This window comes from Anser brachyrhynchus (genome assembly GCF_964034855.1).
Source record: "Anser brachyrhynchus genome assembly, chromosome: 2".
NCBI classification, from domain to species: Eukaryota; Metazoa; Chordata; class Aves; order Anseriformes; family Anatidae; genus Anser; species Anser brachyrhynchus.
This window is the reverse complement of record NC_137695.1, coordinates 107,413,409-107,440,614: the sequence shown is the minus strand read 5'-3', so window position 1 is coordinate 107,440,614 and position 27,206 is coordinate 107,413,409. Positions and strand designations below refer to the sequence as shown.

At 43.0% G+C, this 27,206-nt stretch overlaps 1 protein-coding gene across 4 annotated transcripts in view; it reads left to right on the top strand.

Moving 5' to 3' along the window:
- Positions 1–22,110, top strand: part of RALBP1 (ralA binding protein 1) — a 34,622-nt gene extending 12,512 nt beyond the window's left edge. For 2 of the 4 annotated variants that reach the window (XM_080579896.1, XM_080579895.1), the window contains exons 2-10: positions 5,499–5,792; positions 13,219–13,677; positions 15,443–15,792; positions 17,228–17,389; positions 17,639–17,770; positions 18,602–18,709; positions 19,410–19,531; positions 19,944–20,067; positions 20,338–22,110. In XM_080579896.1, the coding sequence (XP_080436022.1) occupies positions 5,549–5,792; positions 13,219–13,677; positions 15,443–15,792; positions 17,228–17,389; positions 17,639–17,770; positions 18,602–18,709; positions 19,410–19,531; positions 19,944–20,067; positions 20,338–20,601 (1,965 nt within the window). In that variant the 5' untranslated portion in view covers positions 5,499–5,548 and the 3' untranslated portion in view covers positions 20,602–22,110. Of the gene's footprint in view, positions 1–5,498; positions 5,793–12,635; positions 12,655–12,860; positions 12,956–13,218; positions 13,678–15,442; positions 15,793–17,227; positions 17,390–17,638; positions 17,771–18,601; positions 18,710–19,409; positions 19,532–19,943; positions 20,068–20,337 lie in introns of those variants that run through there. The other 2 variants (XM_080579898.1, XM_080579897.1) reach the window with 2 other exon arrangements.
- Positions 22,111–27,206: the final 5,096 nt, after the last annotated feature.

The following is a 27,206-nucleotide window of genomic DNA, read 5'->3' as shown; positions in this document are numbered from 1 at the left end:
CTAGGCCATGGAATGGGAAACTAGTACACTGGACTTGAGCTACATTAGGGGCATATTGGGATTGGGTTACTCTGGCAGCAAGACCATGGGAAATGGGAGCAGGCTTTGCAGAAGGGTTAGGCTAGAAAGTCCCAGGCAGCGGACCAGCACTTTCCCAAGAAGTTTGAAAAAAGAACTTATTCTCTGGGTGGGCAGTAGCAGTTGCAGTGCAGGTGTGTGACTAGTCAGGGTATTCTGCAAAAGTCTGGCCTGGTTACAGTGCCCATCAGCCTCATGAATCTGAGTCCAGGCCTTCCTGAAGCTTTAATTAGTGCCAGGTATGGAGAGTGAATGACTCACGAGGGTTACTTCATGCTGTTTGTGTGATTACTCTGACTAGGGAAATTTTAAACTTGCTTTACTGGTCTACCTGATGCACTTCGCTTTCTCTTCCCATGATCACGTTGCCCTGTTCAACCAAGAAAGGGGCGCTGTTGGCGCACCTGGGGTCTGGTCGGCAGATAAAAGAGGCGGCCTCTAATGTCGGTTTGCTATTAGACTGCATGGCAACATGGCAGTTTAAAAAGTGGGAGAGCATAAGCAGTGTTTTGCATTAAGCTTTTCAATACATTGTAAAAATGCATCTCTTTTTTTTCCTGAAGGCAACTTTAACTGCTGTGTTTTATTACAGTAATAAAACTTCAGAGTGATTTCAGTAAAACATAAGCGGTGCATCAAGTTTAAGCTAGTAAAAACTTTGTTCTTTGTCTAAGTTGTTGCTGTAGTTGACAGATGTCAGCAAATACAAGATGATTAATTTTGGGCTTACTAAGCTATGTCGTCTTAGAAGGCCCACGGTTTTAATGGCTGCCCACGTTTTTGCAGAAGACGCTAGGTGCAGAACCTAGGCACATCTTGGGTGTTGTGTAGTCGCAGTAAGTAACTTGCTTCGAGCTCTCTTCTCATCTCCCAGTCATCTTTTCTAACCATCCGTCGTACCAGAGTACCACTCACAGTTTCTAAAGTGCTCTGACATGCTTAGACCACAGCTGGTAGCTGTTGTCCATTCCTCTGCCGCCTCACTACTTTCCGAAGTGGAGCTATGCTTATTACTAGGGTGATTTCGCCCCCGAGCAGTGTGCCTCCTGTCTTTGAGTAACATCACTTCTTCGCGTGTGGCCAGGTGTTTTGGGCTGAAGACCAGGGCTGATGAACACCGCTGTATTCTGGACCCTGCTCTTGCGTAGTTAAGACAACAGGTTCTCACCGCCGAGTGAGCGTTCCCACTGCCTCCGGCCTCTGATCACTGACTTGCTGGGGCTATTTTCAGTGGGACATCCAGATTTTCAGTGTGTGGCAGAGTGGGATGACCTGGGGACATCCGCCACGCTTCAGACGTGGTCTTGCGAAATTTTTGCAGCAAAATTCCCGGTGTCTTTTACTCTGCTCAGCAGTTTTACGAAGCAGCATCTGTGCGTGCAATCACCTGCTTCAATTTGCTTCAGCTGCTGCAATTGGTTACAAGGCACGAAGTCACAACACAGGCTCAGTGCAAAACAGAAATAATGGAGCCTTTTGTACTGAATGAAAGAGAGCTGTGAGTTTGGTCTTTTAGGCTGGGCCTCTTTAATGTGTTGGTGCCAATTTTTGTGACACGCTGTAATAAGCGAGATCTATTGAAGTCGCCTGTCATGTCTCTCTGTCTTTGTTTTTCTGTGGCTTTGCCAAACCTCAGCTGTTTAACATTGATTTTCTTTCTTCTTAGACACATAGCTCAGGCTGAGTTTTTAGAGAAGAGTTCAGGTATTTTCAAAAATGAGGAAAATACATTTTTTTTTGCTTGTTTTAGTTCTGCAAGCATCTTCCTCTTCCCAACCCACATTCCTGTATTTGGTGTATGGTCTTGAAAGATGGTAGCGACAGCTAAAGAGTGTTTGTGTTAAGGATATGCCTTCTGCCCCCCCTTGTTTAAATCTCTTTCAATTTACTCTTTCCTGGGGGGATAGAGGAAAGGTCAAAATGCTGCATACGTTCAGTAAAAGCTCTTTATTTTTCACACTCAGTTATTCTGAATGTTCAACTCCATGTTGGGCAGGAAGACTTTCCCTGAAACTGCGTTTGGGAAGTACTGAAGAGAATAGGTAGGTCTGAGCAGGCGCTGGAACTGGGAGAAATGCTTTGCTGCTGCCACGTAACAATTTTCTTGGCTCTTCTGGAGGAAGAATCAAAAGTCAAGCAAGCAGGAGCTGGTGGGACTCGAGGAGCCTGCTGTTGGCAGGGAGGCGAGGAAGGCAATGATTTCTTGCGGTACTAGGGAGAGAGGCTGAAGGCCGGTGGGAGGAGTGGGGACAAGGTGAGAAGATAAGGTAGATAATTACGAGGAAACAAGTGACTGCAGCAGAGAACATCATCTCAGAGGAAGCAGAAACTGATGGCTAATCAGGGAGAAAGGAGATGGAGAACTGCATCTGGAAGCAAGCAGCGTGCAGCTGGAGAGGAGGAACCGACTGGATAAAGAACAAGGGAGGGGCAAACATGAGCCTGAGCAAGGAGTGGGTCACAGAGGCCGAAGCATGTTGTGTGTGACCTGCTGAGGATGAAAAAGAAATCAGGCTGGAACTGTGGCAGTACTAGCAGCGGGCGGTAAAGAAAACAAAGCTCGAAATTACAGGGAAAATGCAGAGAACGAAGTGCAGTTTGGGGGATGAAGCTGTACCACAGACCTAAGGTGGTCAGAGAGGGGTTGGGTGCCTTCCTGGCACCGTGGCTTCAGAGGACTGATGCAGTAACAGACCGGGAAGAAAGGGTCACGGCGGAGAGAGGAGTTGGCAGGAGAAGGGTCCTGCTGGGGGGATCCGTGATTTTTCAGTCACGCCATCTCTTGCTGTCAGCAAATATCCGTGAAAGCCAGAGGAAGGGTGCAGAGCTGTGCGGCAGCACTGCATTAACATCCATTAGCACAAGTGGAAGAGATTTCCGGGGTAGGCCTACGGCCCTGATTCTGCTGATAAGCCTTGATGGGACGGGATTGGAAGTTGCACATGTGGAAGAGTAGTGCTTTCTTAAAGCTGTAAAATAAAGAATATGAACCACAAGTGCTTTGTAATTTGTTGTATTTACAAATACTCATCATCATCTGTATTTTTTCTTAGTGTCTCTAGTTTAGCTAGAATAAAGAATGAACAATATAAAAGATCTCATGAATATTTTGTTTCCCTTCCTAATCCTGTGTCTCGCTGTGCCCTATTCAAATCCTTATCTGAGTAGCTGTTATTTCCATAACCACTCTGTGAGTGATCTCCTGCAGTGAGCTATTTTGTTTCATCTGTAATTAATTTTTCTCTCTGCTCTGCATACAGAGAACTGAAGGATGAGGGTTTAAAAATTAAGGGTGAAAAAAAAAAAAACAAACCAACCACCACCACTTAGCTGGACACATTTAAGATTATTAACCCGGCAAAACGCAATTTCGTGTTGTTTTCTGTATTCTCCCAATCTGTAAATAAGACCCCAGGAGCTGAGCAGCTGAGTAAAACACTGCTCTAGGATGTTGTGTAACGTGCCGGAGGCCAGAGGCGAGGCACCGCTTTTCCAGGTTGCTCTTTACATCCTTCACGGGGACCTTATCCTTTCCCTCTTCACGCTTACCTGTCCTGCCCACTCTAGACATAGACTGACTTGAAGATAAGGGGCATCCTATTCACTAAAAGAAATGATGTGTAGTATTTCTAATTTCATTCCGTGAGTTACTGTTGGTATGGTGTCTGCTGTTCAACAGCTTTTGGTAGGTTTTGGCAGGGCTGTTTGGGGGCTGTGTTTTTTTGGTGGATGACATAAAGAGAGGTGACATGTAGGAATTGTACGGCTCATTCCCGTACTCAGATGAGGTACGACCGTGCTGCCAGTCTGTGCCACCAGTAGTAGTGAATGTGCTTCTATAATTGCAAATTTTGACCTTTTTTGGGTATCTCTAAGCCTAAAGCTTTAGGGACCTGGACGTTGAGTTCTTGCTTAGCCAGTAGGTATCTTTTGTTTCCCTGAATGAGGATTTCATAAAATACTGGATATCTGTGGTCGGTTGTCTAGCTTAGCAAAGTGTTGGCTACTTTTTTCTTCGTTGTGAACTACCTGTCTGCGCTAAACAGCACGAGTACCGGCAGTGACTGCAGAGGCTAATGGCTAGGACAGAAGCCAGAGCTATTACGTTTGGATGTGCTGCTGTCGTAACTAAAATACTCGTGGAGATAGGTCTGATGTGGCCTTGTGTGCAACCTTAACGCGCTTTAATTCTGTTTTCTGAGGCAGTGGCTCCACAGCCACCTCGATGGCTTTGTCAGTTGCCGTGACATTTGCATGGCTGCGTAGACAGCCTGGTTATGGCTTTAAAAATTATCGTTCTTCCTTCTGTTTGTCTTCCAGTAGATTTAAGCAGTCCTTTAAACAGCAACGCAGCAGCACAGACTTGAGATGGATTAAAGTTAGTGTCTGACCATGACTTGAGCTGTCCTCCAACTACATGGATGGAAGTGTTTGTTGCTTTTTTCCCTGGGATTTGCTCTATTTTTCACAGAATCATAGAACATCCTGAGTTGGAAGGGACACACAAGGGTGACAGAGACCAACTCCTGTCTTTCCTTCCCTTGAAGGAAGGGGCCATATCTGAGGGGGACCATTGTAGGCAAAAAGGGCCAAATTCAGAAAGCTGACTCTGGAGCTATGACGTTCCACGAGGTGTAGCTCTTCCCAAGGAATTTCTGAAATATATTTATGTTAGGAAGACCTTTTTGCTTACAAGTTCCATTGCTAAAATTTATGTATTGCTCCTTCAGCAATTTTCATCTTAGTTTTTATTTTGCTACAACTCCCAAGCAAACAACATAACAGCATCTGGGTGCAGATGACCCAATATAACTTCTTCAAACTTGAAGTTGTGATTGCTGTAGATGATTAAAAAACTTGATTGTTCTTGTTCTACCTTCTTTACTTTGCATTAGCATGATCTGAAGATGGATTTGACTTCAAGACTCTTTTTTTCTGTCTTACTGCAACAGGCTAAGCAAGTTCTTATTTGCATCTATAAAATATGCTTGGGAAAGACGAAAATGATCTTTGTGCAGCTGCAGTGCTCACAAACACTCTGAGCTTCCAGACAATCCTGTTTTACGTAACGAATTGAAAGTTAGCTGACTCTTTCATAATAAACATTAACAATCAGCATGCAAACTGCCTCTGAGTTCTGTAAGAGTTACTTCAAATGTAAAAACACGTACTTAATATGTAATGTTTTACATAGTATAAAGCAGGGGTGGCTGAAATAGCAGCTCTCTTACTCCTAATGGGCAGATTCTGCAAACACTGAGCTTAGGACCTGCTGTTATATTACTGCCTCGTGACATCAGTTTCAGTGTTCGTTGTAAACAGCGTTGCTGTCTGTAATATTTTCAGGACAGAGTTCTAAACAAGGTGTTTGAAAACCATTGCTTAAAATTGTGATGTTTTTATTTTTTCCCTTGCTACAGGTGTGATGGACAGGTAGCAGAAGATTTCACTTTGATATCAGGGAATCAGAATGACCGAGTGCTTCCTGCCTCCCACTAGCAGCCCCAGTGAACACCGTCGGGTAGAACACAGTGGGGGTCTTGCTCGTACTCCCAGCTCTGAAGAAATCAGTCCTACAAAATTCCCTGGGTTGTACCGCACCGGTGAGCCTTCGCCACCTCATGACAGCTTGCATGAGCCTCCAGATATAGTATCTGATGATGAAAAGGAGCATGGGAAGAAGAAAGGAAAATTTAAGAAGAAAGAAAAAAGAAGTGAGTAGGCAACTTGTCTTATTTCATGCTTACCATTTCTCTTTCTCTCTTTCTTTCTTTCTCAGAACTGCGTAGTATTCCCAGTGGTTTGCTGTTGTTTCTTTTTCCTTAAACCTGTTTAAGTGTGAAGGAATTGAACTTACTCAAACAGACTTTGTGCAATACCTGTTTCTCTTCCAAAAAATCCCCTAACCACATAAAGGATTGCATGGGCACAGGTGCCAAGCACATGCCAGAATTACCAATAAACATGTTTATCCAACGTCTTTAACAACGTGTTAGTGATTGCCTGGCACGGGGTTCTTACCTCATTATCTACTCCGATTCTAAGTTGAGGTTTTGAAGTGTATTTCGAAATACGTGCCGTTTGAAATTTTAGCTGAAACACTAGCTAAAATAAAACAGTAAGTGTGACCTGAATTTTACACTTCTAACTTTGGAAGAGTCAGTTTTAAGAACTTTGACCTTCTTCCTTTGTGACGCCTATATTCGGGGTTTACCATTGCATACCACCTCAAGTTTTCGTGAGCACACTGTACCACTGCTGGAGGAGTAATAAAATGGGTCCTCTTTTCTTCAGCTTCTTAGTTTAGTCTAATCACGTGGTGTCCTCCAGCATTACTTAGGTATTATGGCAGAATTCAAAAATGTGCAAGCCAGCACCGAATTAGGAACTGGCAGGGTAAGGGTTGAAAGAAAGTAAAAGACTATAGAAGCTGTTATTTTCAGTGTATCTGTATCCAAACTGGAAACTTTCATTTAAGGGAAATACCCCCACCCAACCACCCAGAATAACAGAAGAGAAATCTTGATTCCCAACTTTGGAGTGGTGTAGAAAATTTTGGAAACGTGAAATTGCTTTTTTTGCCTATAATTTTCCTACATATTCTGAAAGAACAAAGCACTTAGAAATACAGAGCTGACACTGAGCACTCTCAGTATCAGAAAGATCCTTACTTTCCAACCCTCTAAAACCCAAGTATCACAGCCTGAATTTCAGAGATTTATGTTTTTAAACAAAGTTTCAAAATAATATTCATGTTCCTCCATTGCCTGTGTCTCAGAAGGCAGGAAGTTCTGGATGCCATTGTACCTTGCTACTTCTTAAAAGTGCAGTTTGGAAGATCAAAAACAGCGAGCCAGCACGCAATATTCTGGCATGTTAGAATGAAGATAGTGACTATTTGTAACAAGCACGCACATATTTAAATAATAACTCTTTAAGAATTTGCTGCCACAGCACTATAAATCAAACCAATTTCGAGAAATGCAGGAATTGTTGCTTCTGCCACAGTTTTGAAGGACTATTGTTACTAACTAATGGCTGTGTGCCTAAAGGATACTGTAACTCAAAAATGTGTTATTCTTTAGTTAAAACTAACAGTTCAAGTTGGTACTTAAGAAAAACAATACCTTATTTTTTTTTTCTCTTGTAAATGACATTAACGTCATACTAATACTGAATTGGTGGTAGAAAAAAATCTGTATTAGTTGGATGGGTCTAAAATAAAGCCATTAGCTGGTTTTTTTTTCCTTCTTCGCACATCAACTTTCTTTTATAATTCTCAATGAGATGCCTCTAAATTTAGAATTGGTAGAGGTTAGCATTACACATAGCGTGGGTTTCTTTGTGGTGTAATTTGGCGTGTCTCCTGGCTATAGTCAAACTGAAGGATGAAGAGGAAAAATGCTTCTTCAGCAAATAAATGCGGGTCTGTGCGCATTAGCAAAGTAACTGCTTTCTTCCACAAGAGATTATAACGCATTGTGTAGCTGATGTAAAGCATTTTTGAAGCTTTAAAGATGTGAAAAATCATCAAAACCACAAAAATGCAAGCTGCAGGAAGAATCAAATTATCTCTTGCAGCTGTAACATAAAATGCATTCAGCACATCTTAGCCCTATTGTACGCATATCATATAATTGCCAGTCAGATGCAAGAGTAAGTTAAATAGAAAGCTTTCTCTCATGCAGTCCAAACGTGGTCATTACTGTAAATATACTCTGAAGAGGCATTCTACTTATGTAATGGAACAAGGGCTCTTTACGGTTGCTTAACGTGGTTGATTTCAAGAATTCCCCTTCCAGCGCAGGCTCTTGTTGTTCCTTCCGTCCTTCGATTTTTTACTTTATTCCACCTTATTCTGTTGCATGTGCTCAGATTGTTTCTTTTCTCTGGCAGCTTTTCTTGCCCCCTGCTTTGATTTTTAGACAATACACAACCTGCTATGGTCATGTAATTTGGGATTTAAACAAACACAATCAAACGTTTCATTGAGAAGTCAATGAATGTCAAAAGACAAGTGTTGATATTACATGATGACAGAGTGAATGTGTATTGAAATTAAAATATTACTGAATCAATGACATTGTCATCCAAACTCTTGAAACTGTATGCAAGTTTAATCCTGCAAAGATTTGGGGGTATTTTTTAATAGTTTTAATTGTAAATTACAGTAATGCTTTAAGAACAGGAGGGTATATGGAGAGAGAAGGACAAATATCCCATGGTTATTTGGTTTAGTTTTTCAGATAAATCTTACCTGCAGAAGTAAAGGACTCCTAGCTTCAGTAGTATTATGTATTGAAAAAAAAAATGGTATGCTTGCAAGGGATCACTATATGGATAATATAATGATTTGATATTTTTAATGGTAGTGGCAATAACCTAATAATACACAGCAATTATTCTGAGAAAAAATGCTAAAGATGTTTTGGAAAAGGTAAAAAAAAAAATAATAATAATAATAATTAAATGTCATATTGGTTTTCATGTCCCTGTGATATTTATTCCCCACTCCTCTGTGATAGCCAGAGTGGAGGTCAGCTGTGGAGTGAGTTATTTTAGGTGACTTAAGGGGTTAAAATGAATTTTCTTTTTACAGGGATAGTTTTAATTTGGATCTATTTCCTGACTCAAAACAACCCTTGTGCATGCAAGAACTTGTGCTGTGGCAGCATGGGAGCAAAACCAGATTTTGTTTGAAGCAGTAATGGTTTATATGAGAGAGTGACCAGAATAACTGATGTTACAAAATAAATGGTTAACCTCCTTTCAGTAATCATGTGCTGATAAAGTCATAAAAGATGCAGTTCCTTACAAAAGATCATAAGAAATACTTATGAAGAAAAAGCTATTCCATCCATTAAAATTTCTGTAGGAGAGCAGTTTCAGAGAGTCTCTTGTGTATCTTACTCTGCTTGTACGTTTTACTTCTCAGATTGATACCACTGAGCAGGATGGGCTCAATATGGAGCTAGGATTTTTTTATTTGTAATAATTTTCTTTAAATAATTCTTCAGAAAATAGAGAATCAGTTGAACTGTAAACTAAACTGTCTTGTGAAGGGGTAACAGTATCTTCTGAATTTTTCAGGAAATCTTTTTGAAGTCTGAATCCCTAATCTGCTGGGGAAGATTTCCCATGTTTTTGGGGGATGTAGATGAGACCATAAATACTCCTGCTGCTAACTTGGGGACCTGCTCTGAACACTGTTTGGTCTCCAGCTGTGTGCTAACCTTTATCTTCTATCTTGTGTGGGGTTCAGGGAATCTGCAGCTCTTTCTGACGGGCACCAACAGCTAGAAGATAGGAGCCTGTCATCGTCCTATGGGATTTTTCTCCTAACTAATTTCTGCTCAGGAATGTATCAGCAGTGTGGCTGTCTGGCAGCCATACAAAAGCGCTAATAGTATTCCCAGCTGTTCCAGATAAAGCCCTGAAATGATGAGTTGTCTCTGCGCTTATGATCCTTCACTTCTGTGCGAAATGCTGATGTAAATGAGTTCTAGCAGTGGAGACCAAGTCTTCAGAGAGAGGTCTGTTAGAAGTTGTGAGGAGGCCATTGTCATCTTGCACAATAACTGAGTGCCTGCCATTGGAAGGAAAATGTTATTTTTATTGTTTTCATGTGTTGAGCAGCTCTGAATACAGTTTCCAGGTCTACAGAATAAGACATCACTGGAATTTTCTGTCCATGATGCACATGAGAGCAAACTCCTTTTACTCTCTTTGCAAGGGGAAGCGCAGCAATGTGAGTGCAGAATTAGTTTGGGAGTGATCGGATTTTATTACTGAGCTGAATGTGTATTAAAAGCAAAGCGATATAATTGAAAGTTGGATAGTAAGTGTTGATAGTGTCTGTAAGCTGGAAATTTCTATTAATAATAACAATCCATCGTGTGCTCAAGGAGAGGAAATAGAAGCCATCTACCCAAGCTCATTATGCTTATGTGTCATCCTTACTGTTTTATTTAGAAAGGATATACAGGTTGGTGGCAAACCCTCTGACAAACTGAAGTTAAATACCTAATATTAACATTGCTCATTGGCCTTTGTAGTCACGTTTGACCTACTAATCTGTGTGTAAAAACGGTCCGTGTTCTCTTGTAGTGAGCTAACTGCAGAGGCATGCAGGTCCCCAGGGAACCAAAATAAGATAGAGAAGTGTAAATGACGTGAAAGCCATCAGAAACCCGATGCACAAAATCTGTCTTATGGTAGGTTTGCAGTGTTGCAGTTCTGCATAATGCAACCCTTTGTGTTAACAGTAAATGCTACAGCGTGAATTTATAGCTTCGTTGTGGGGGTTCAGAAAATGAGAAGTACTCCTGAGTTTGCAGACTGATACAAACTGATAGAAACTTCGTCACTGCATGACAAAGCTTTTAATCCTGTAAATTAGATGTTACCAGAGTAACACTGAGTCTTTTAATATATTTGTTAAGAGTTTTTCAGTATTTTAGTAAGGTAAGAGCTATATTTGCAACATCATGTTTAGCTACAGTAAAAGCATTCAATAATGTAAATTTGTGGAGTTCTAAAGATGCTGGAGCAAGGAACTAAAGGTAGTCCAGTCGTTACATTTGTGGAATTGAAGTATTTATTAAATTGATACTTATCCCCTGTAGGTGCAGGAAAATGTCTTTGACACGTATTAGTGTGGTGGGAAACGCAGGATGTTAGTACTGAAAGTCTTGAGGAAACAGTGAACAGAAATAGTTCACTAGTGATAGGCAATTGTTCTTTTTATTTATCAAGTGCTTTTGATGAACAACCTAAATTTATAGAAAAGAGAATTTATTGAATCTCTGATGAAACAGATTACAGTGATTTTATTACCAGAACTGTGGTTACTTCTAAGTAGAGTCAGCCTGGTCTGAGAGATGTAGAAGCTCCCACATATAGGTATAGGTGAGAGATTCCCTGTGAATCTGTAATTAGTGTATCTTTCTAAACTTTGACTTACATTGCTGAGACAGATTCAAGTAGACTGGTTATGCCTGTGACTTGCTGCTGCTTGTCTTCTCACAAAGTCGAGAAATACCAGTTTCAGGAACGTGCCGTTGCTGGTATTACGTTACCAAATATCTGGAAGAGCACTAAGGCTTGCGCTGCGACATCAAGCACGGAGAGAGGCGACAGGGGCGCTTTGCCTGCTGCTGAAATCAGCCTCCGAGCGTGGTCCCTTCTGCTGGTGCTGAGAACGTGCTGGTGGTGGTGGTCACAGTGCTGTGCCAGGGGAACCCTGCAGCTGGGGGAGCTGTTAGGGCTAGCCACTGGGAAGTTTTGGGCTCTGTCTGGTGAAGATTTAGCTTTCTGCTCAGGAATTACACCCATGAACCCTGTCCTAACTCTCAGTGCCAGTCCCATCTCAATCTCCCAAAACCTAACGGTGAAGTTCTCAGCAGTTCTCTCCTTATCACAGTGGGACTGGAGTCCTTAGTCCTTACCCATTCCAATTTTTAGTTTACAAAGAGAGTGAGCGATGAAGTAGCCAGTAAACTAGGAGGATGAGACCTGGTTGCTGGTCGTTCTCCAGTTAACATTTGCATTTTTATATTAAAAATTCACTTGGACAGTGCGCAGGTCTTTCTCCTTTCTTCCATGAAAGCGCGTGTGTTTGGTAGGCCTAGGGAAGAGCCCAGGAAGGGAAAGCTGGTCAAACAGTTGTAATTCTTTGATGGTAGTCCCATGTTTTAATAGATTTCGTATTTTTGACTATTAAAAACTACCTTCCACAAAGCAGACGAGGAGGCTTCCAAATACAGACGGCCTCTTGGATGTGCTGAAATTGCGCTGAGAAGCTCTGCAGCTTAGTGTGCTTTAGAGCTGGAAGAAGAGAAGACAGTTGTGAATGTCTGCTGGTTCTTCTGCACGAGATCTTTTACCTGCAAACATTACAGCCTGTGATCTTGCCCATTATGCTTTCTCGTGTAATCTAAGGAAGGGGGTGATGTTCTACCACCCGAAGTTATTCTCTCAGAAGCAGTACTTGGCTGTGAGCATGCCTCCTTGCTCAGGCACAGGCACTCACTGCCTGTAGGCAGCAGAAAAATGTCAGAACAGCTGTGTGAGGGGCATCACATTGAAGCAAAAGCTCGTTTTCCACTGTGCTGGGGGGCCTGGTCTGTGCAAAGGACAGGTAAAATGTCTCCTTTGTTGAACAGGTTTCAGGCTTGCCTTCCCCATACGGGGCTCTGTGTATGTAAAATCACAGTTCATTGACTTGTAAGTCGCTCTGGTTTGTGCGTTGGTTTAGGTCGTGCTTTTTGGGGGTGGGTGGTGGTGGTTTGCTTTTTGTTGGGGTGGGTTGGTTGTTTTTTTTGTTTTCGTAATCTACCTTTAAAGATTTCCTTGTTCTTGCCTGGAGGCTAGGCAGGGCTAGCTGCAGAGGCGGAATTAGTAAAAGCCCTGGTGCCCGTGTTTTAAATGACGCTTGGTGTTTTGCTGCTGAGACAGTGCCTTCTGCCCATGGACTCGTTTGAAGCTCTCCCACATGCTTGTTAAGACAAACATACAGCTTCATCGGCAGGTATTGTGCTAGTGGTACTGCAATTGTTTTATTCTTCCAGTGGAAAAGTAAGTTCGCTTGGACTTTTTACTTTTTTTTGACTTTTTTTTGAGGCTGAAATTTCATTAACTTCATGCTCATTTGAAAATGCGTAATATTTTGGAGTGGGGTTGGGGAGTTAAGTGACTGAAGTGTAGTTTGGTCTTAAGTCTGTTAGACTTACGTGTGTGTAGTGGCTGATCCTTAACAGCGACTCTTATACTGTTGATTACAGGAACATAGAGAAGTTGCCAGACAGTTGTTTTTATTTTGCATTTCCTTGACTATTAAATGGGAAACTAGCCCTTAGGATGGACATTGCCATTATGAGTAAGTACACAAAGTATTAATTGTTTAGATTGTTCAGGAGCCGTGGGGCTTCTTTGATGCAACTGTGCGACCTTCCTTTAGTCTTTGTCCGCTTAATTGTGTAACAACTGTAGGAAACCTTCTGAAGAGTCAGGCAGGCGCTGCTTTACCACATAACTGCTCTCTCCTTATATATTATCTTTTCTCTCCTAGTTATATGTCTAGAAAGTGAGCAAACTTACAGCTGTCCTCTTGCTTTTCCTCTTGCCCTCCTTTCCTACCAGCCGAAGGTTACGCTGCCTTTCAAGAGGACAGCTCCGGTGATGAGGCTGAAAGCCCTTCCAAGTTGAAGCGGTCCAAGGGAATACATGTCTTCAAGAAGCCCAGCTTTTCCAAAAAAAAGGAAAAGGATTTTAAAATAAAAGAGAAACCCAAAGATGAAAAACACAAGGAAGACAAGCATAAGGAAGACAAGCATAAAGAGAAGAAGTCAAAAGACTTAACTGCGGCAGATGTTGTAAAGCAGTGGAAAGAGAAGAAGAAAAAGAAAAAGCCGATTCAAGAGACAGAGATACCTCAAGTGGATGTTCCAAGTCACAGACCTGTGTTTGGCATTCCGTTGTCTGATGCAGTGGACAGGACCATGATGTACGACGGCATCCGCCTGCCAGCAGTTTTCCGTGAATGTATAGATTACGTAGAGAAGTACGGCATGAAGTGCGAAGGCATCTACAGAGTTTCAGGTACTGCGGGCACACTGGCGTGCAGGTTGTTAAGATCTTGCGCGTTTCTTATTGTTTTACCACTTTCAACACCTTGAGACACTGCTTAGAGCTGCATTGGTTTCAGTTATCTAAAAGATAATCAGGTAGCTACAGTTCAGCAAACCCCTCGGGCTGCGATACCAGAGAAGTTGCTAATATGAGGGTACTGCTAATGGCAGTAAACATACACAGCTTTGGGCCGTTTCTGATAGGATGGTAATTACGAATAAACCTCACTGGATTGGCAAGCTTGCACATAATTTTGATTATTTTTTTTTACTTGTGCATTAAGAATTACTACGCTAATTGATGGGAAAGGCAAAGAAGAGAAGTAGCCCTTTTATTACTTAAGCTTCCCACTGTTGCTTTTTCCGTTGTGTTTTTTTTTCATAAAATCTCCTTTTGTTTGAGCAGAGTCACTAATAGGCAGAAAATGCAAGTTTCGGCATTTAGACTTAGCCACAGCAAGGATAATTAACCATGGCAGTTGTGTAACACCGGCTTACATAAATCGGAGTCGGTTTTAGCCATGTTAAACAAAACAGTCCCTTTGTGAGCTCCTCGTGCACTAAATCTCGTGTAAGTACTTCCGTGTGAATGTTTAGGGGAGCAAGAACGAGTGAGAAAAGGAGCTTGAAGAGAAGCTTTTGAAACAAGTTATGATCTAGCACTGCAAAGCAGCAATCGAACAAATTTTCAAGGCTTCATTAAGCTGCCTTTATGCTGCTATTTTGCATGGTATTTGGTAGGGATGCATAAATGCCACAGCAGTTTAAGCAGTTTCTTAGTCTTGCCTGTTGGAACAGCCTGTTTGTATGTTTTTTTCAAGGCACGATGCGTTGGGAATTTTCACGGAGGGTTTGTTTTCTGTAAGGCATTTTTGACGTTTGTGCTTCCTAGGTGTTCTCCAGTGCAACAGCACCCTCTTGTGTGTGTAAGATTGTTTAAAGGGAGAGCTCAGAAAGACAATTGCAGCGGCTTAGCAGTTGTGACAACTTATTTGGACGTGAAATAGAGCACAATTTACCTGGCATTAGCCATGGGCTAGGTGCGCCTAGTTTTGTTTACTGGATGCGAGCCGAGCCGTGGCAATGCATTAAGTCAGTGAAAGTCAGGTGAGGATTTGAGCTTTAAGAACAAAACTTGCCTGACTTTTGGAAGATCTGAATATCACTGAGCTATAAAAACGCCGTGCAGACAGTATTGGCAAGGCTGAATAATTACGTGAACACGTGTTTATTCATACAGTGCCTCGAACCAAGAATCCGGCGTGAGATTCCTCCAGCTGGAAACCTGGGAACTAGAAGGCAAGGGGTTTGTTTTGCCAGAGGAAGGCCGATACGTAGAACTCGTTGCACGGTGCTTGAGTTGATAAGACTGTGTTTGCTTAGGGCTGTAGAACTGAACAGCCTGAAAAAAGTCAGATAAATGATTGTTTTTACATTCCCCCATCCTTCCTTGCTTATTCATGTTCCCTGATGCAAGGGAATCCACTGACCTCGGTTCTGATTCAGAACGTCAGACGTGCTCTGGTTCAGCCTCATAGGAGAGTTCAGTGCTTTCAGATGCAGCGATCAAGTAATTTCAAGTCATGATTTTAACTTTGTCACATGTAGATAACCTTTAGAGGTATTCCTCAATTAATTTGTAAGGAGAGGTGCATCTCAAAAAAACAGAAACATTTCTAACTATTGCACGTTTACAGTTGAAGATTTCCCTTAATTCTTGATCTAAATATTTTAAGGAATAAAATCAAAAGTCGATGAGCTAAAAGCAGCCTACGATCGAGAAGAATCTCCCAACCTGGAAGAATACGAGCCCAATACTGTAGCCAGCTTGCTGAAACAATACCTACGAGAACTGCCTGAAAATTTGCTTACCAAAGAGCTAATGCCCCGCTTTGAGGATGCCTGTGGAAAGAGCACAGAAGCTGAGAAGGTTCAGGAGTGCCAGAGGTTGCTGAAAGAGCTGCCGGAGTGTAACCATCTCCTCATCTCGTGGCTGGTTGTGCATATGGACCACGTTATTGCAAAGGAACTGGAAACGAAGATGAACATCCAGAACATTTCCATAGTGCTCAGCCCGACTGTCCAGGTACGTGCCCCACACCGCAAGCGTTAGGGCAGAACTTCAGCCCACAAAAGATTTAGGAATAGGAATTCTCTTGCAGGTGTGAGTCAGGTACTGTCTGATAGAGTTAAGCTAAATTACAGCTCCTCTTTATACCCTGGGAACCTGAAATGCAGAGAGGGGGGAACAAAAGACTCTCTGAATGTGAGCTTGCATACTACGGATCTGATGTCTGGGTTATTACGGAGGCACTACAACGATCGCTGTCAGAGGTTTTAATTGTGTTGTAACAGAAGTAATTTAATGTTGAATTCATCCCGTAAGTCATGCAGATACAGAATTTCTGTGTTTCTGATTCGGTGGTAAGCTAGTGAAGACTATTTTGTTGCTTCATTTTAGTATCAAGCCAACAAACCCTGTGCTGCAAATGGATCTTCCTGGTGCAGTAGTGACTTGGGATAATGGCTCTGGTGTCTGCAGTCAGATCGCTGACTTCATTTTCTAGGAAGACTGTGTGGCTTCTGGATTGGTTAATTCCTCAAAAAAACAACTTTACATTAAACGCAGCTCAGAATGGGTCCTGTCCACGATGGGAACATGGCACTGGGTGTGGGGCTTGTAGAAGAAGATCCACACTTCAGAAAAGCTTTGCTTTTTTATTAGGAGTTTAGGTGGAGGCCCAGCAGCAAAAGGGCTGGGTATTATTCTCTGCTGTTTTGCTGTGCCAGTCATTTTCTTGCTAACAAAAGCAGCAACAATTAATGTAAAATGATGCAGGCTCAATCATGCTTTCTTGTGAAGCAGATTTTAGCAATTAAAATACAGGTAGTGGCAATTCTAATCCTTTTCAGGATAAATTTTTGAATTTTATTGGATGATGTAGTATCAAAATCCGTATTTGCATCTGTCCCATGTTAAAGCAAGGAATACAGTACCAGCTCCTTTCAACTACTTTTTTTTTTTTCCTACTATTTTCAATCATCTGAGAGAGAAGTTGTAGAAAATACTTTGAATTTTTGGGAGGGGAGAGAAGGTGGCCAGCCATAGCACAGTATGGTTGGTGTTCCCCTCTTACCTGCTGCTATCACTAACTCCCTTTATGTGGTCAAGAAGAAAAATTTAATTAATTTCTACGTTACTTAAATTCTATATGAATATAAGTGATGGAAATAACTGTGGTAGGGTGAGACATGAAAATTTCAAGCTTAATCATGAAAACGCCTCAGCTGCACAGACAAGAGACAGCACAGTGATTCCTTGAGGCCAGTACTGGGCCATCTGAAGTAGAATTGTTGATCCAGCTTTTAATCTTTTTGCGCAAACTAACACTTACTGCTTACAGAAGCAGATACTAAAGGCTGCTGTATTTCTAGAGAAAGATGTTATGCTTCACAGATGCAGATGATGTGAAGAAATCATCTTAACCAGTGTTCTTAACCGCCCTGCCCTTTCTTTGCAGATCAGCAACCGTGTCCTCTATGTATTTTTTACACATGTCCAGGAGTTCTTTGGGAATGTGACCCTAAAACAGGTGACAAAACCTCTTCGTTGGTCAAATATGGCAACCATGCCAGCGCTTCCAGAAACACAAGAAAGCATCAAAGAAGAAATCAGACGACAGGTTGGTAATTACTTCAGTGTTCCTGTTTACTACTGAATGCGTCAAGTCCAGGACAAAGATAAATTCTTATAAGCGTATAATAATACGCTTTTTGGTTATAGCACGATTGTCCTGTGCGGGTTACCACATGTAATGCTTTGAAAAACAGAACTCCAAGCCTTTTGTCATGAAGCCAAGACCATATTTTTTCCGATTCTGCTCCGCTGTGATATACTTATAGACACTTAATTGCTTTGACAATATTTCTAGGAGTTCCTACTGAACTGTTTACACCGAGACTTGCAGGCAGGGATAAAAGACTTATCCAAAGAAGAGAGACTCTGGGAGGTGCAAAGAATTTTGACAGCTCTTAAGAGGAAACTGAGAGAAGCTAAGAGACAGGTGGGTAACCTTCTATTTATCGGCCAAACGTAAATCACAGATGAAAATTATGTCGGAGTATTTATAACAACATGAATTCTTCCCAAAGTTTCACGGCTATAGGTTTTCCACTGTTACCGCGTTTATTGGGTAGCATCATTTGGCCTTACTGTTTCATCTTACAGTTGAAAATGCTGAGAGGTGGTTCTGTAACCAAGGCCTGGGGGCTGTTGTTGCAGGTACAGGTCAGAATTCTGGGGGCTGTAATGTGGATTTAGAAAGCACAGGTGCCACCGAGGCATTTCACTATGATTTCCTGCTGCACATTCAAGTTTTCTTACTATTCTTATGACTCAGAACAAAATGACTGAGCATTCCCTAAATTTTGATAATGTGCAAAGGCAACCCAGTCAGATCAAACCACCTTTCAGTCTTTTCTATGCAGGCTTTTTCATCTTAGTTCTTAAAAGGCTGAGGAGCAGTATCATGACCGTCCAGCTGTTCGTAAAACAATGTATGACTAAAAACAGTGTGTGACAGAGCACGGAGTCATTACGTGCTTAAAACAGTGCGTCCTGGAGTAACAAAACGAATTACTACAAGGATCAGGTGAACAAACTTCAAGAGCATTCTTTTTAAGCTGCCGTATGTCCCAGAAAGATGGGGAATGCTATATTCATTGCTTACCCAATTTTGTTTTGCAAACTTTGAAATTAAAAACAGGCCTCCCTGAAAACTTCAAGGTAACTGAGATGGCAATTCTAAATTTGGAAAATAATACATTAAAAAAATCTTAACAGTAAATAGTGACTGGGAGACTGGCCTTTTGAAAATTGTACTCTTCTCTGGCAGGAGTGTGAAACAAAGATTGCACAAGAAATCGCTAGCCTTTCAAAGGAGGATGTCTCCAAAGAAGAAATGAATGAGAACGAAGAAGTTATAAATATTCTACTTGCACAGGTAGATGGCAAGCACGTATCTGTCTGCTGGTATTTTCTTGTTCTGTTTCTTCCAGTTATTAAGTCTAAATAAAGTAGGGGAAGAATGCTACCTGCAGGAGTGAACCTGGAACTGGGCACTGTTGTTAAGGGCAGAAAGGAGACAACAGAAAACCACCAAAAGCAGGCTGTGTTGGTTACGTGTTTAGAAAGCATTCCTAAATCTACACTCCCAAACCTAACCAGTTTTAGTACCGTTAACTATTTTCCTGCTGATCAAAGGAAATAAGGCAACTATTTTGTCTTTTTTGCCTGCCTCTGCCTCCCTCAGTTGCTTTGATCTTCTCGCTGCTGCACCTTCCTCTTTATATTCATCTTCAAAGCCATCTTTTAGCATGTAGTTTTTCTAGTTATCCAGAGCTTTCCCCTGTGATTTAAGGAAACAGCCAAACATGCCAGAACTTGGGTGCATCGTCGCCACAACTATTCAGTCCAGCGACCATCTTGAGGAATCAGAACAGACGGTGTTGGCTTGGAACGCAGATTTGGCTTGAGGTCTAGATGACTCAGTTCAAAGCAGGCATGCCAACCACCTCTTCTGGAGGTAGTTCAGGGAACTGCCTATCTCCTCGCTTCCCAGGGCACAGCAGTAGAGTATCCCTTACCTGTGTTCCCACAGAACATAACGTCAGGGCTTTAAGTGAACTACTTGGTCATTGCAGGAGAATGAGATCTTAACAGAACAAGAAGAACTGCTGGCCATGGAGCAGTTTCTGCGGAGACAAATTGCCTCGGAGAAGGAAGAAATCGATCGCCTTCGCGCAGAAATAGCTGAAATACAAAGGTAAAAGGCAGACTGCTTGTGTCAGATCCTCAGTCAGGCACGCACGCTGATGTGCGTGTGTGCTCTTCTGAAACAGTACTCTAAACCACGCTGAAAAGATCACCCTGTGCACGTCAGCGTGTTTGAAAGCCTCTCCCTTTTGTTGAAACCTCCCATCTTTGCACCTTTCAGGATATTTTCCGTTAGTATAAAAACGCAGTGACAATATAAAGAGAAAGAGGCGTTTGCACCAAGAAAACCACCCCCACAGGAAATCACTGATTTGTTTAGTTTAAAATCTTAATTTAATTCTAATTTTGTTTTTAAAACCATTGTAGATTGTTCGGTGGACATAACTTAACTTTTTAAATCTGCTACAATTCTGGCAATGTTGAGAAGGCATTTCAGTCTGAGTGTGTCCTTGCTCTTTCAGTCGCCAGCAGCACGGCCGAAGTGAAACAGAGGAATATTCTTCTGAGAGCGAGAGTGAGAGCGAAGATGAGGAGGAACTGCAGGTCATCCTAGAAGATTTGCAGAGGCAGAATGAGGAGTTGGAGGTAAGACTTGAAGCCTAGTATTGACGGGTATTCTCCTCCTCAGTGGTTACTTGCTGTGCAGAGGTGCCTGCAGAGTGCAGACAGATTGTTTTGCGTCGGTCATGCCTAGGCACGAAACCCACGCGCTCCGTTTTTAACTCACTGTTGCGTGCGAGGCCACGTTGCTGTCTGGGTTAGCCTCAAAGCTTCATTGTGCAATGCTTACTGGCCTCCCCAGGCTACAGCAGTTCTGTTTAAGGAGCTCTGACGTTTGTTTTCCTTCCTGAAAAGATAAAGAACAATCACCTGAACCAAGCAATTCACGAGGAGCGAGAGGCCATCATCGAACTGCGCGTGCAGCTTCGACTGCTGCAGCGAGCGAAATCAGAACAGCAGGTGCAGGAAGAAGAAGAAGCGGAAAAACGCGGGGGTGTTTCTCAGCAGCCAAGAGACAGTGTCCTGGAGACAAAAGCAGCCAAAGAGCAGCCAAAAGCAAGCAAGGAGCAGCAAGTCAAGCCATCACCAAGTAAAGACAGAAAAGAAACTCCGATTTGATCAAGCTCCTTGGATGTTCATAAAATCAACCGAACTGTGCAAATTACTGTAATTTGAGTCAAACTGCACAAATTATTGCTGGCTGTGTACATTATGTAAAGAAACTTCTTTTAAGCCCTGGAGACTTTTGTCTCCAGCACTTGTGGCTTCTACTCATCAGACTCAGGTGAGTTTAGAAAGGCCAGAAGAGTTTTCCAGTTAGTATCAGATTATTTCAAGACTGGTTTCCTTCAGGTGATTTAAAATAATTCAGTAACAGTTTTATTTTAAACCAAAACCATTATTTACATTCATCAGAGCAGAACTGAAGATCTCTTTTTCAGTAAATGAACAAAAACCCACCCACACTTATTAATTATTTGCCTTGTGAATCTGCTCATTCTCATTGACCATTATTTCTGCTTATTAACCTAGTCACTTCTTGCTTGTGCCTTTGATACCTTTCTGATGCAGATTATATACACGGGAGCTTTAAATTTATTCTGGGTTGGCTGAAAAGTTGGGAGACTGTGGGGTATCATGTTTACCTAACATGCCCTTAAAGTTCTTTTTTGTTTTAAGATGTACTGAATAAATGTAAAACTTTACAGATGTTATTTATGTCTCTGTATGATGAAACGTTCATCAAGAGCCGCTCACCTCTTTTAGCAGTGTAGTTATCCCATTTGCTTGTTTATAAACCAGCCCTCATCACGCCCCTGTAGGATAGGCCGTGTTCCTGCTGCTGCCCTATAGCCAACAGCCTTCTTTTAACCCATTTCGTGTCTCGGTCCCTCTGAGCGAGCCACTGACGGATGCTTTAGGCAGTAACGGGGAGACCTGCCCGACCAAGCAATACCTATTTCCAGCTGCACAAACGCAAATGGCTTGTGCTTGCTGAAGGCACCGAGGGTCCAGCGAGAGCCTCTTTCTGTTGTTTAAACCCCACCGCCCTGGGACTTGCTTCTGGTTTGGCTGTTTTACTGCCTCCAGCCCTCTAAAGCCTCCAGCCAGCCGGCGCTTAAGGGCCGTTAAATGTTGCAGATGCTCATGAGACTTGTCCGTCACGTTAAAGATCGACAGCAAGCTCCACAGGGTGCAGAGAGCCTGTCGTATTTTTTAATCTGGATATTTATTTTCAGCACCTGTTGGATGTGGTTATATTCTGTATCTATTGCACTGTTGTGAATCATTGGCCATGATTTGATTTTGTACAAATAATGCTTTGATATGTTATAGAAAACGGCATAGTATTTTTTTAAAATTTGGGGAAAAAAAGTTTATAAACACAGAAAAATGTGGTCAGATGACAAATGTAAACTAAAGCATTCTCCCTTGCCTTCGTTACATACATTTTATATTTGCTGGCAATATTTAAACTTTTTTTTTTTGTTTATTTCACACTAATTCCTATTGAATTGTCATGGATTTTTCTAATGTTCTTCAGAAAAATCTCTTAATATTGGTTAACTTTTATTTTGTTAGGATTGTATTTATCAAGCAAATAAATTCAACAGCCATTTGAAAGTAGTTTCTAGTTTATCTACTTCATAACATGTAATATATTTTTCTAAAGCAAACAAGAGTTACTCTTCCTGGATAGCTCCCTGCACTTGATACAAAAATGAATTTGGTGCTCCTCCGAAAGAATGTTGTCCACAATTAAATTTCATAGACGATTCCCACAACTAAGCTGAAAATCAAGTTGAATTTGATCAAATTAAAGATTATTAGGATGGACCTCTATTTTACTCACGTCATTACTTCCAGCACATGCCCAGGCGTGCTTGCTCCTGCCGCCTTCACCATGCAAATCTGACACGGAGGTGGAATTGCTGCTTCTGCAGTCACACAGCAGCTGTGAGCAGAAGTTGTTTCCAAACAGCTGAAACATGTTTCTTGAAAAATCTTCTTTCAAATTCTCTCCAAGTATTTGTCTAATGAAAAGCACGTGAGGAGCTGAGGGTGCTCAGGTGACTTTTTTGAGGCTGCCTTACCGCTCCCAGGTGCCTTCTTACCAAGAAACCCGGGCTGACGTGCTCTGAAGAGCACCTCCCACAGCACCAGCAATGCTGCCAGCTCACATAAGCAAATGGCACAGAAGGCTACCTTCACGTAGGCCTACTCAAGTCTTGAATTACTGACTTAAATTATTTTAAACAAATTTGAATTGACACAGTAAGACAGAGAATATCTTGCACGTGCTGACTGCAGCAGCACAACCTCTGTCAGAACCTTAGGACAAAATAATCAGACTTACCTTTAATGAAAACCAGGAAAAAAATTTTAATCAAACGTGCACCCCAGTAGTTCTGGTATTCTGGCCTGGCTTAATGAAACTCCTGCACCGGTCTGGTATGGCCTGGCTGCTTTCCTCTTGTCAGGCCCAGTGTTTCCACAGAGCAGTATTTCAGCAAAGATGGGGCACAGGGACCAACTACATACCCATACCTGCTTTTAAGGTGCTCTTCAACACAAGCCTGGAGTAGATTTTTGTCAAATCAGTACTTCAGAAACCCAGAATGAACAAGAAACGCTATACAAACAAGTCACTGGGACTGTACTACCCAAATCAATCAGGATACAAACCAGGTTGTTTGTTTTTTTTTTTTGCCAGCAGCAGGTTACTTGCATTGGAATTGGAAACATGACAGCTTTTATAACCTACTGAAATCATACGATGAGTCAGCTCCAGACGTTTTGCATACCGAGTAGATCTTCTCCCAAAAAAGTCTTTTTACTCTAAAAAAACAGCAGCCAGAAGTGGCCTGTTACTTGCCTGAACAGTTAGGCAAAGACAAATAAAGAACAGTGAGCAGTGCTCCACATCCACCCTTGTGCCCGCCTGCCTGGGCCGCGCTCTTGTCCCTGCTCCTCCGCAGCCCCCGCACCGTGTAGGGGCTGCTCTGGCCTCAGAAGCAGCGCACAAATAATAGGCTGCTGCAGAGGGAGGGACCCGCTGCCACCGGGGGCTCGCGGGCGGGAGCCTTCCCCTCCCCAACCCCTCTCCTCTGCTGGGCTCTGGGGAGAGGAGAGAAACCCCAGCGCTGCTTCCCCTGCCCCAGCTGAAAGCCGCCCCTGGGAGGGAAGGGGGCCAGCAGCTCTGCCTCGCCCAGGCACCGCGCTGCAGGTGATCTGGGAAGCACAGCTGCAGCCGCCTCCAGCTGCTGCCACACCAGGCACTGGCCCGGGAGTCCCGGCGAGCTCCTGCTGCTCTCTCCCTTACACAGAGCCTCACCCCGCTACTGGGAGCCACCGGCTGTTTTATCAGGGGGTGAGGCCGAGAGGTAGGTACAGGTAGGAAATTCGCGCTGCTTACGAGACCCCAAGTTGTCAGACAAAAATCCAGCAGGTGGCCAAAAAAAATAACCCAAACCAAACCCCTCTGTCAAGAGACCAAAAGAAACCACTGCAAAATAAATGATCAGTGACAAGAAATGGCCCAACTCTCACTTGAGAGTTTGTCATCATCTTACTCAAACCAAATTTACCCAGGTTTGTACTTACACAGAAAACCTGGAATGATGAAAAACAACTGAAGTTTCTTTTGATGTTCAAACAACGCATCTCTTCTGCTCTTGGTAACAAAACGCTGAAAAAACACGCTCGCTACCTTCACTTTTCACAACTGGGATTCAGAATCACCTGCAGCTAAGCCTTTTAAAACACCTTACACACAGCCACATCGCTCCATCTCGGCAGAAATAGGTCACAGTACTCAAAGCAGGCTGGTTATGATCGCAGAGCTGGAAGATGCTTCCAAATCTGTTTACTTATCTTTGCTACCTCACAGTGGATATAATCAGCCAGGCGTAGCACAGCCTCCACCACAGCTGAACTCTAAAGCACTTCCATTACCCCGAGCTCTTGGTTTTCTCATCTAAATCCTGCGCAGTAAAACTAAAAGGCAGAGCCTGAAAGCACTGGGAGAGGAAAGGGAAGGGAGGAGTTGGCATCACACACGTTAAATGAGCTTTCCTGTCATAGTCTTATGTATTTAAGGTGGTCTATTGGTAGTACAGCCTAACTCTGCAGCCGAAGAACAGGTTAATCACTTTATTCTCTGTGTTGCCTGAATGCCAGCATAGACAGGAAGAAAAGCCTCTGCCATCAGTATTAGAGAGAACTCATGTGAGAAAACGTGGACAAGGGCTTCTGTTTTTATCCACCTGCCAGTCTCAGACTCCTCGCCTCATCCTAACAAGACAGAGGTTCCCAGGCTGAAATCAGTCTGGAGCACGAGCGTTAAACAAAGCTTTCCCTGTCCCGAGCCACGGCGCAGACTTCCCTCTTCCCTCTCGCCCTGCCCCTTTGGGATCAGCCACCGCTGTGCCCGACCTCTGACGGACTGCAGACGGAAGGGGCCAGCAGCACCACGCGGGTAACAAATAACCAAGGGAGCACGATCAAATTGACCTGCTGCAGAAACCATCACCACCAGACCTACACCTGCACCGGAGGGTTGCCTCGTCTCTCACTGAGGCTGCCAAACCCGTACAAAGATTTATTTCAGCAGGGCTGAAATCAGCCGGCTGCTCTGCAGTCCTCATGAAAGCAGGATCTTACCCAGGGGGCCAAGAATTTGTGCAAAAGCCACTGGGGACATTCAAAATATCAAAAAAAAAAAAAAAAAAGATTTGCAAGCATCAGTTGTGACTAGGTTAAAAGCAAACACCCTCTAGATGGTTCCACGCATTTACTGATTTTATTGGTGTGAAATCTGCAAGAAATCGTGGTGATGAAACGCCCCTCCAAATCCTTACAAGTCTCTGGGGAGGACACAACAGAGGACAGGGACCCCGCTGTGAAAAACAGCGCGTGGGAGAAACGCAGACACTGCTGCAGCCGGGACATAGAGGGAAAAAAATATTTCCCAGGAAAAATACTCCAAGATGAGTGAGCCAAGACGTTAAATGGAAAACAATGAGAATTGTTCATGAAAGACTAACTTGGTATTGCACCGTGAAGGCAGTGACAGAACTATGATACTGCTTTTGGGAAACCACGGACCAACAGATGACAACCTCGGAGCTACCCCACTTTCTGCTCAAGACATACTGACCAGCAAAGGAACAAATTTAGACACGCAGCTCGAGCCTTTCTTGAGGAGAAGCACGCACAAGAGGGAGTGTAACAGCATCTCTGGCAGCGTTCCCAGACGCTGCCCCACACAGAAAAAAACAGCTCCTTTTTCACCACTCAGAAGTGAGATACACATTTCCCCAAGCCCCATACCCTCAGGGACATTTGGAGTTCAAGCTCGCAATGCCGACATTTCTAGCATTGCTCGCATGAGAAAACTCCCTGTCAGAGTTAGGCAGAGAGACCACAGCCCCCAGGCTGCAGATTGAATGCTCTGGGGCAGCTCTGAGAATAAGGCAAGTCTTCCCTTCCCCTTCACTTCCTGGGAATCACCAAACGAAGCAGAAAAGCAGACGGATAAATGACACGTAGGGTGACAGGAGTAGGACAGCTTTTTCTTTCTCCCTGCAGATGATCTTTGCTGCAAGTCAGGGGAGTTAAGGCACGCTGCAGCTGGCAACACGGGGCTCTGCCTCGGGAAAAACCTCAGAATGCCCATCTAATTCACAGGCCTCCACCAGCACTGAGGAAATACGGAACAGAAATGAAGCATCTGCAAGACCAATCTTACCGTTTCAAACTGAAGGTATCTTAACTCTAAGTAACAGAAACCATCTAAAAGCATCGGCTACAATGCTTCGTTTTACTGGGTTGGTGGAACACCGCGTGAGTGCAGCAGCAGAACTAGGCTGGGACGTGCCTCCTAACTCCAAACGCTAGGATTTCACCTCAAGTCCCAGTACTCCTCCTGTAAATATTAGGCTCCACTCAGAATTACAGGATTACGTGAAGCATGCTCTCATCTGACCAAACAGCTGATCCCATTCACCTTAAAAAACATCCACGACCCAGCAACAACTCAATTGCCTTTACACTGAGGAAAAACAGGAAGGGATTTATGTCCCCCGAACAAAATGGGGAAGTTGATGGGACTTCACTGCATATTTCTAAAATGGGAAACACGTGGCCTGGGAGAGGACCAGTTACCCCCAGTTGCTCTCTGTATGGCAGCAGGGAGAGCTCGGGACTCCTCCTGCCTGAAGAGTTCACAGCTTTCTGCCAACCCGCTGTCACTCGGCACAGCGCGCAGTCCAGCGATTTGCACCATTTCTGAACAACTATTGGAGAACTTGAGGAAAATAAAATCTGACTAGAATATTTACCTGTGCTACAGAAGCTTTCTAACAGGATGCAGGGTTGCATTTTCAAATTTTGAGCTGATTTTGACAAAGGGGACAAGGAAAAAATAAAAATAAAAATAACATCCCAAACCAACCAACCCAAACCATCACAAACCCAACCGGCCTCAAGGCAGACAGAGATGACTCTCTATCTCAACCACTTCCACGGCCATACTCAGGAGTAAAACAACGGGTCTTTGGGGAATAAATAACATCTTCCTATTTACTAGAGAAGATACTGCAGAAGAATTTGTTTGTCCAAGAAAACAGAGGTGGGGGGGGGAGGAGAAACCTGCCTGAGGCTGAACTGTCAGGGTATCAGTCACCCAACTAATAAATGGAAGTGTTCTGCTACAGCACATC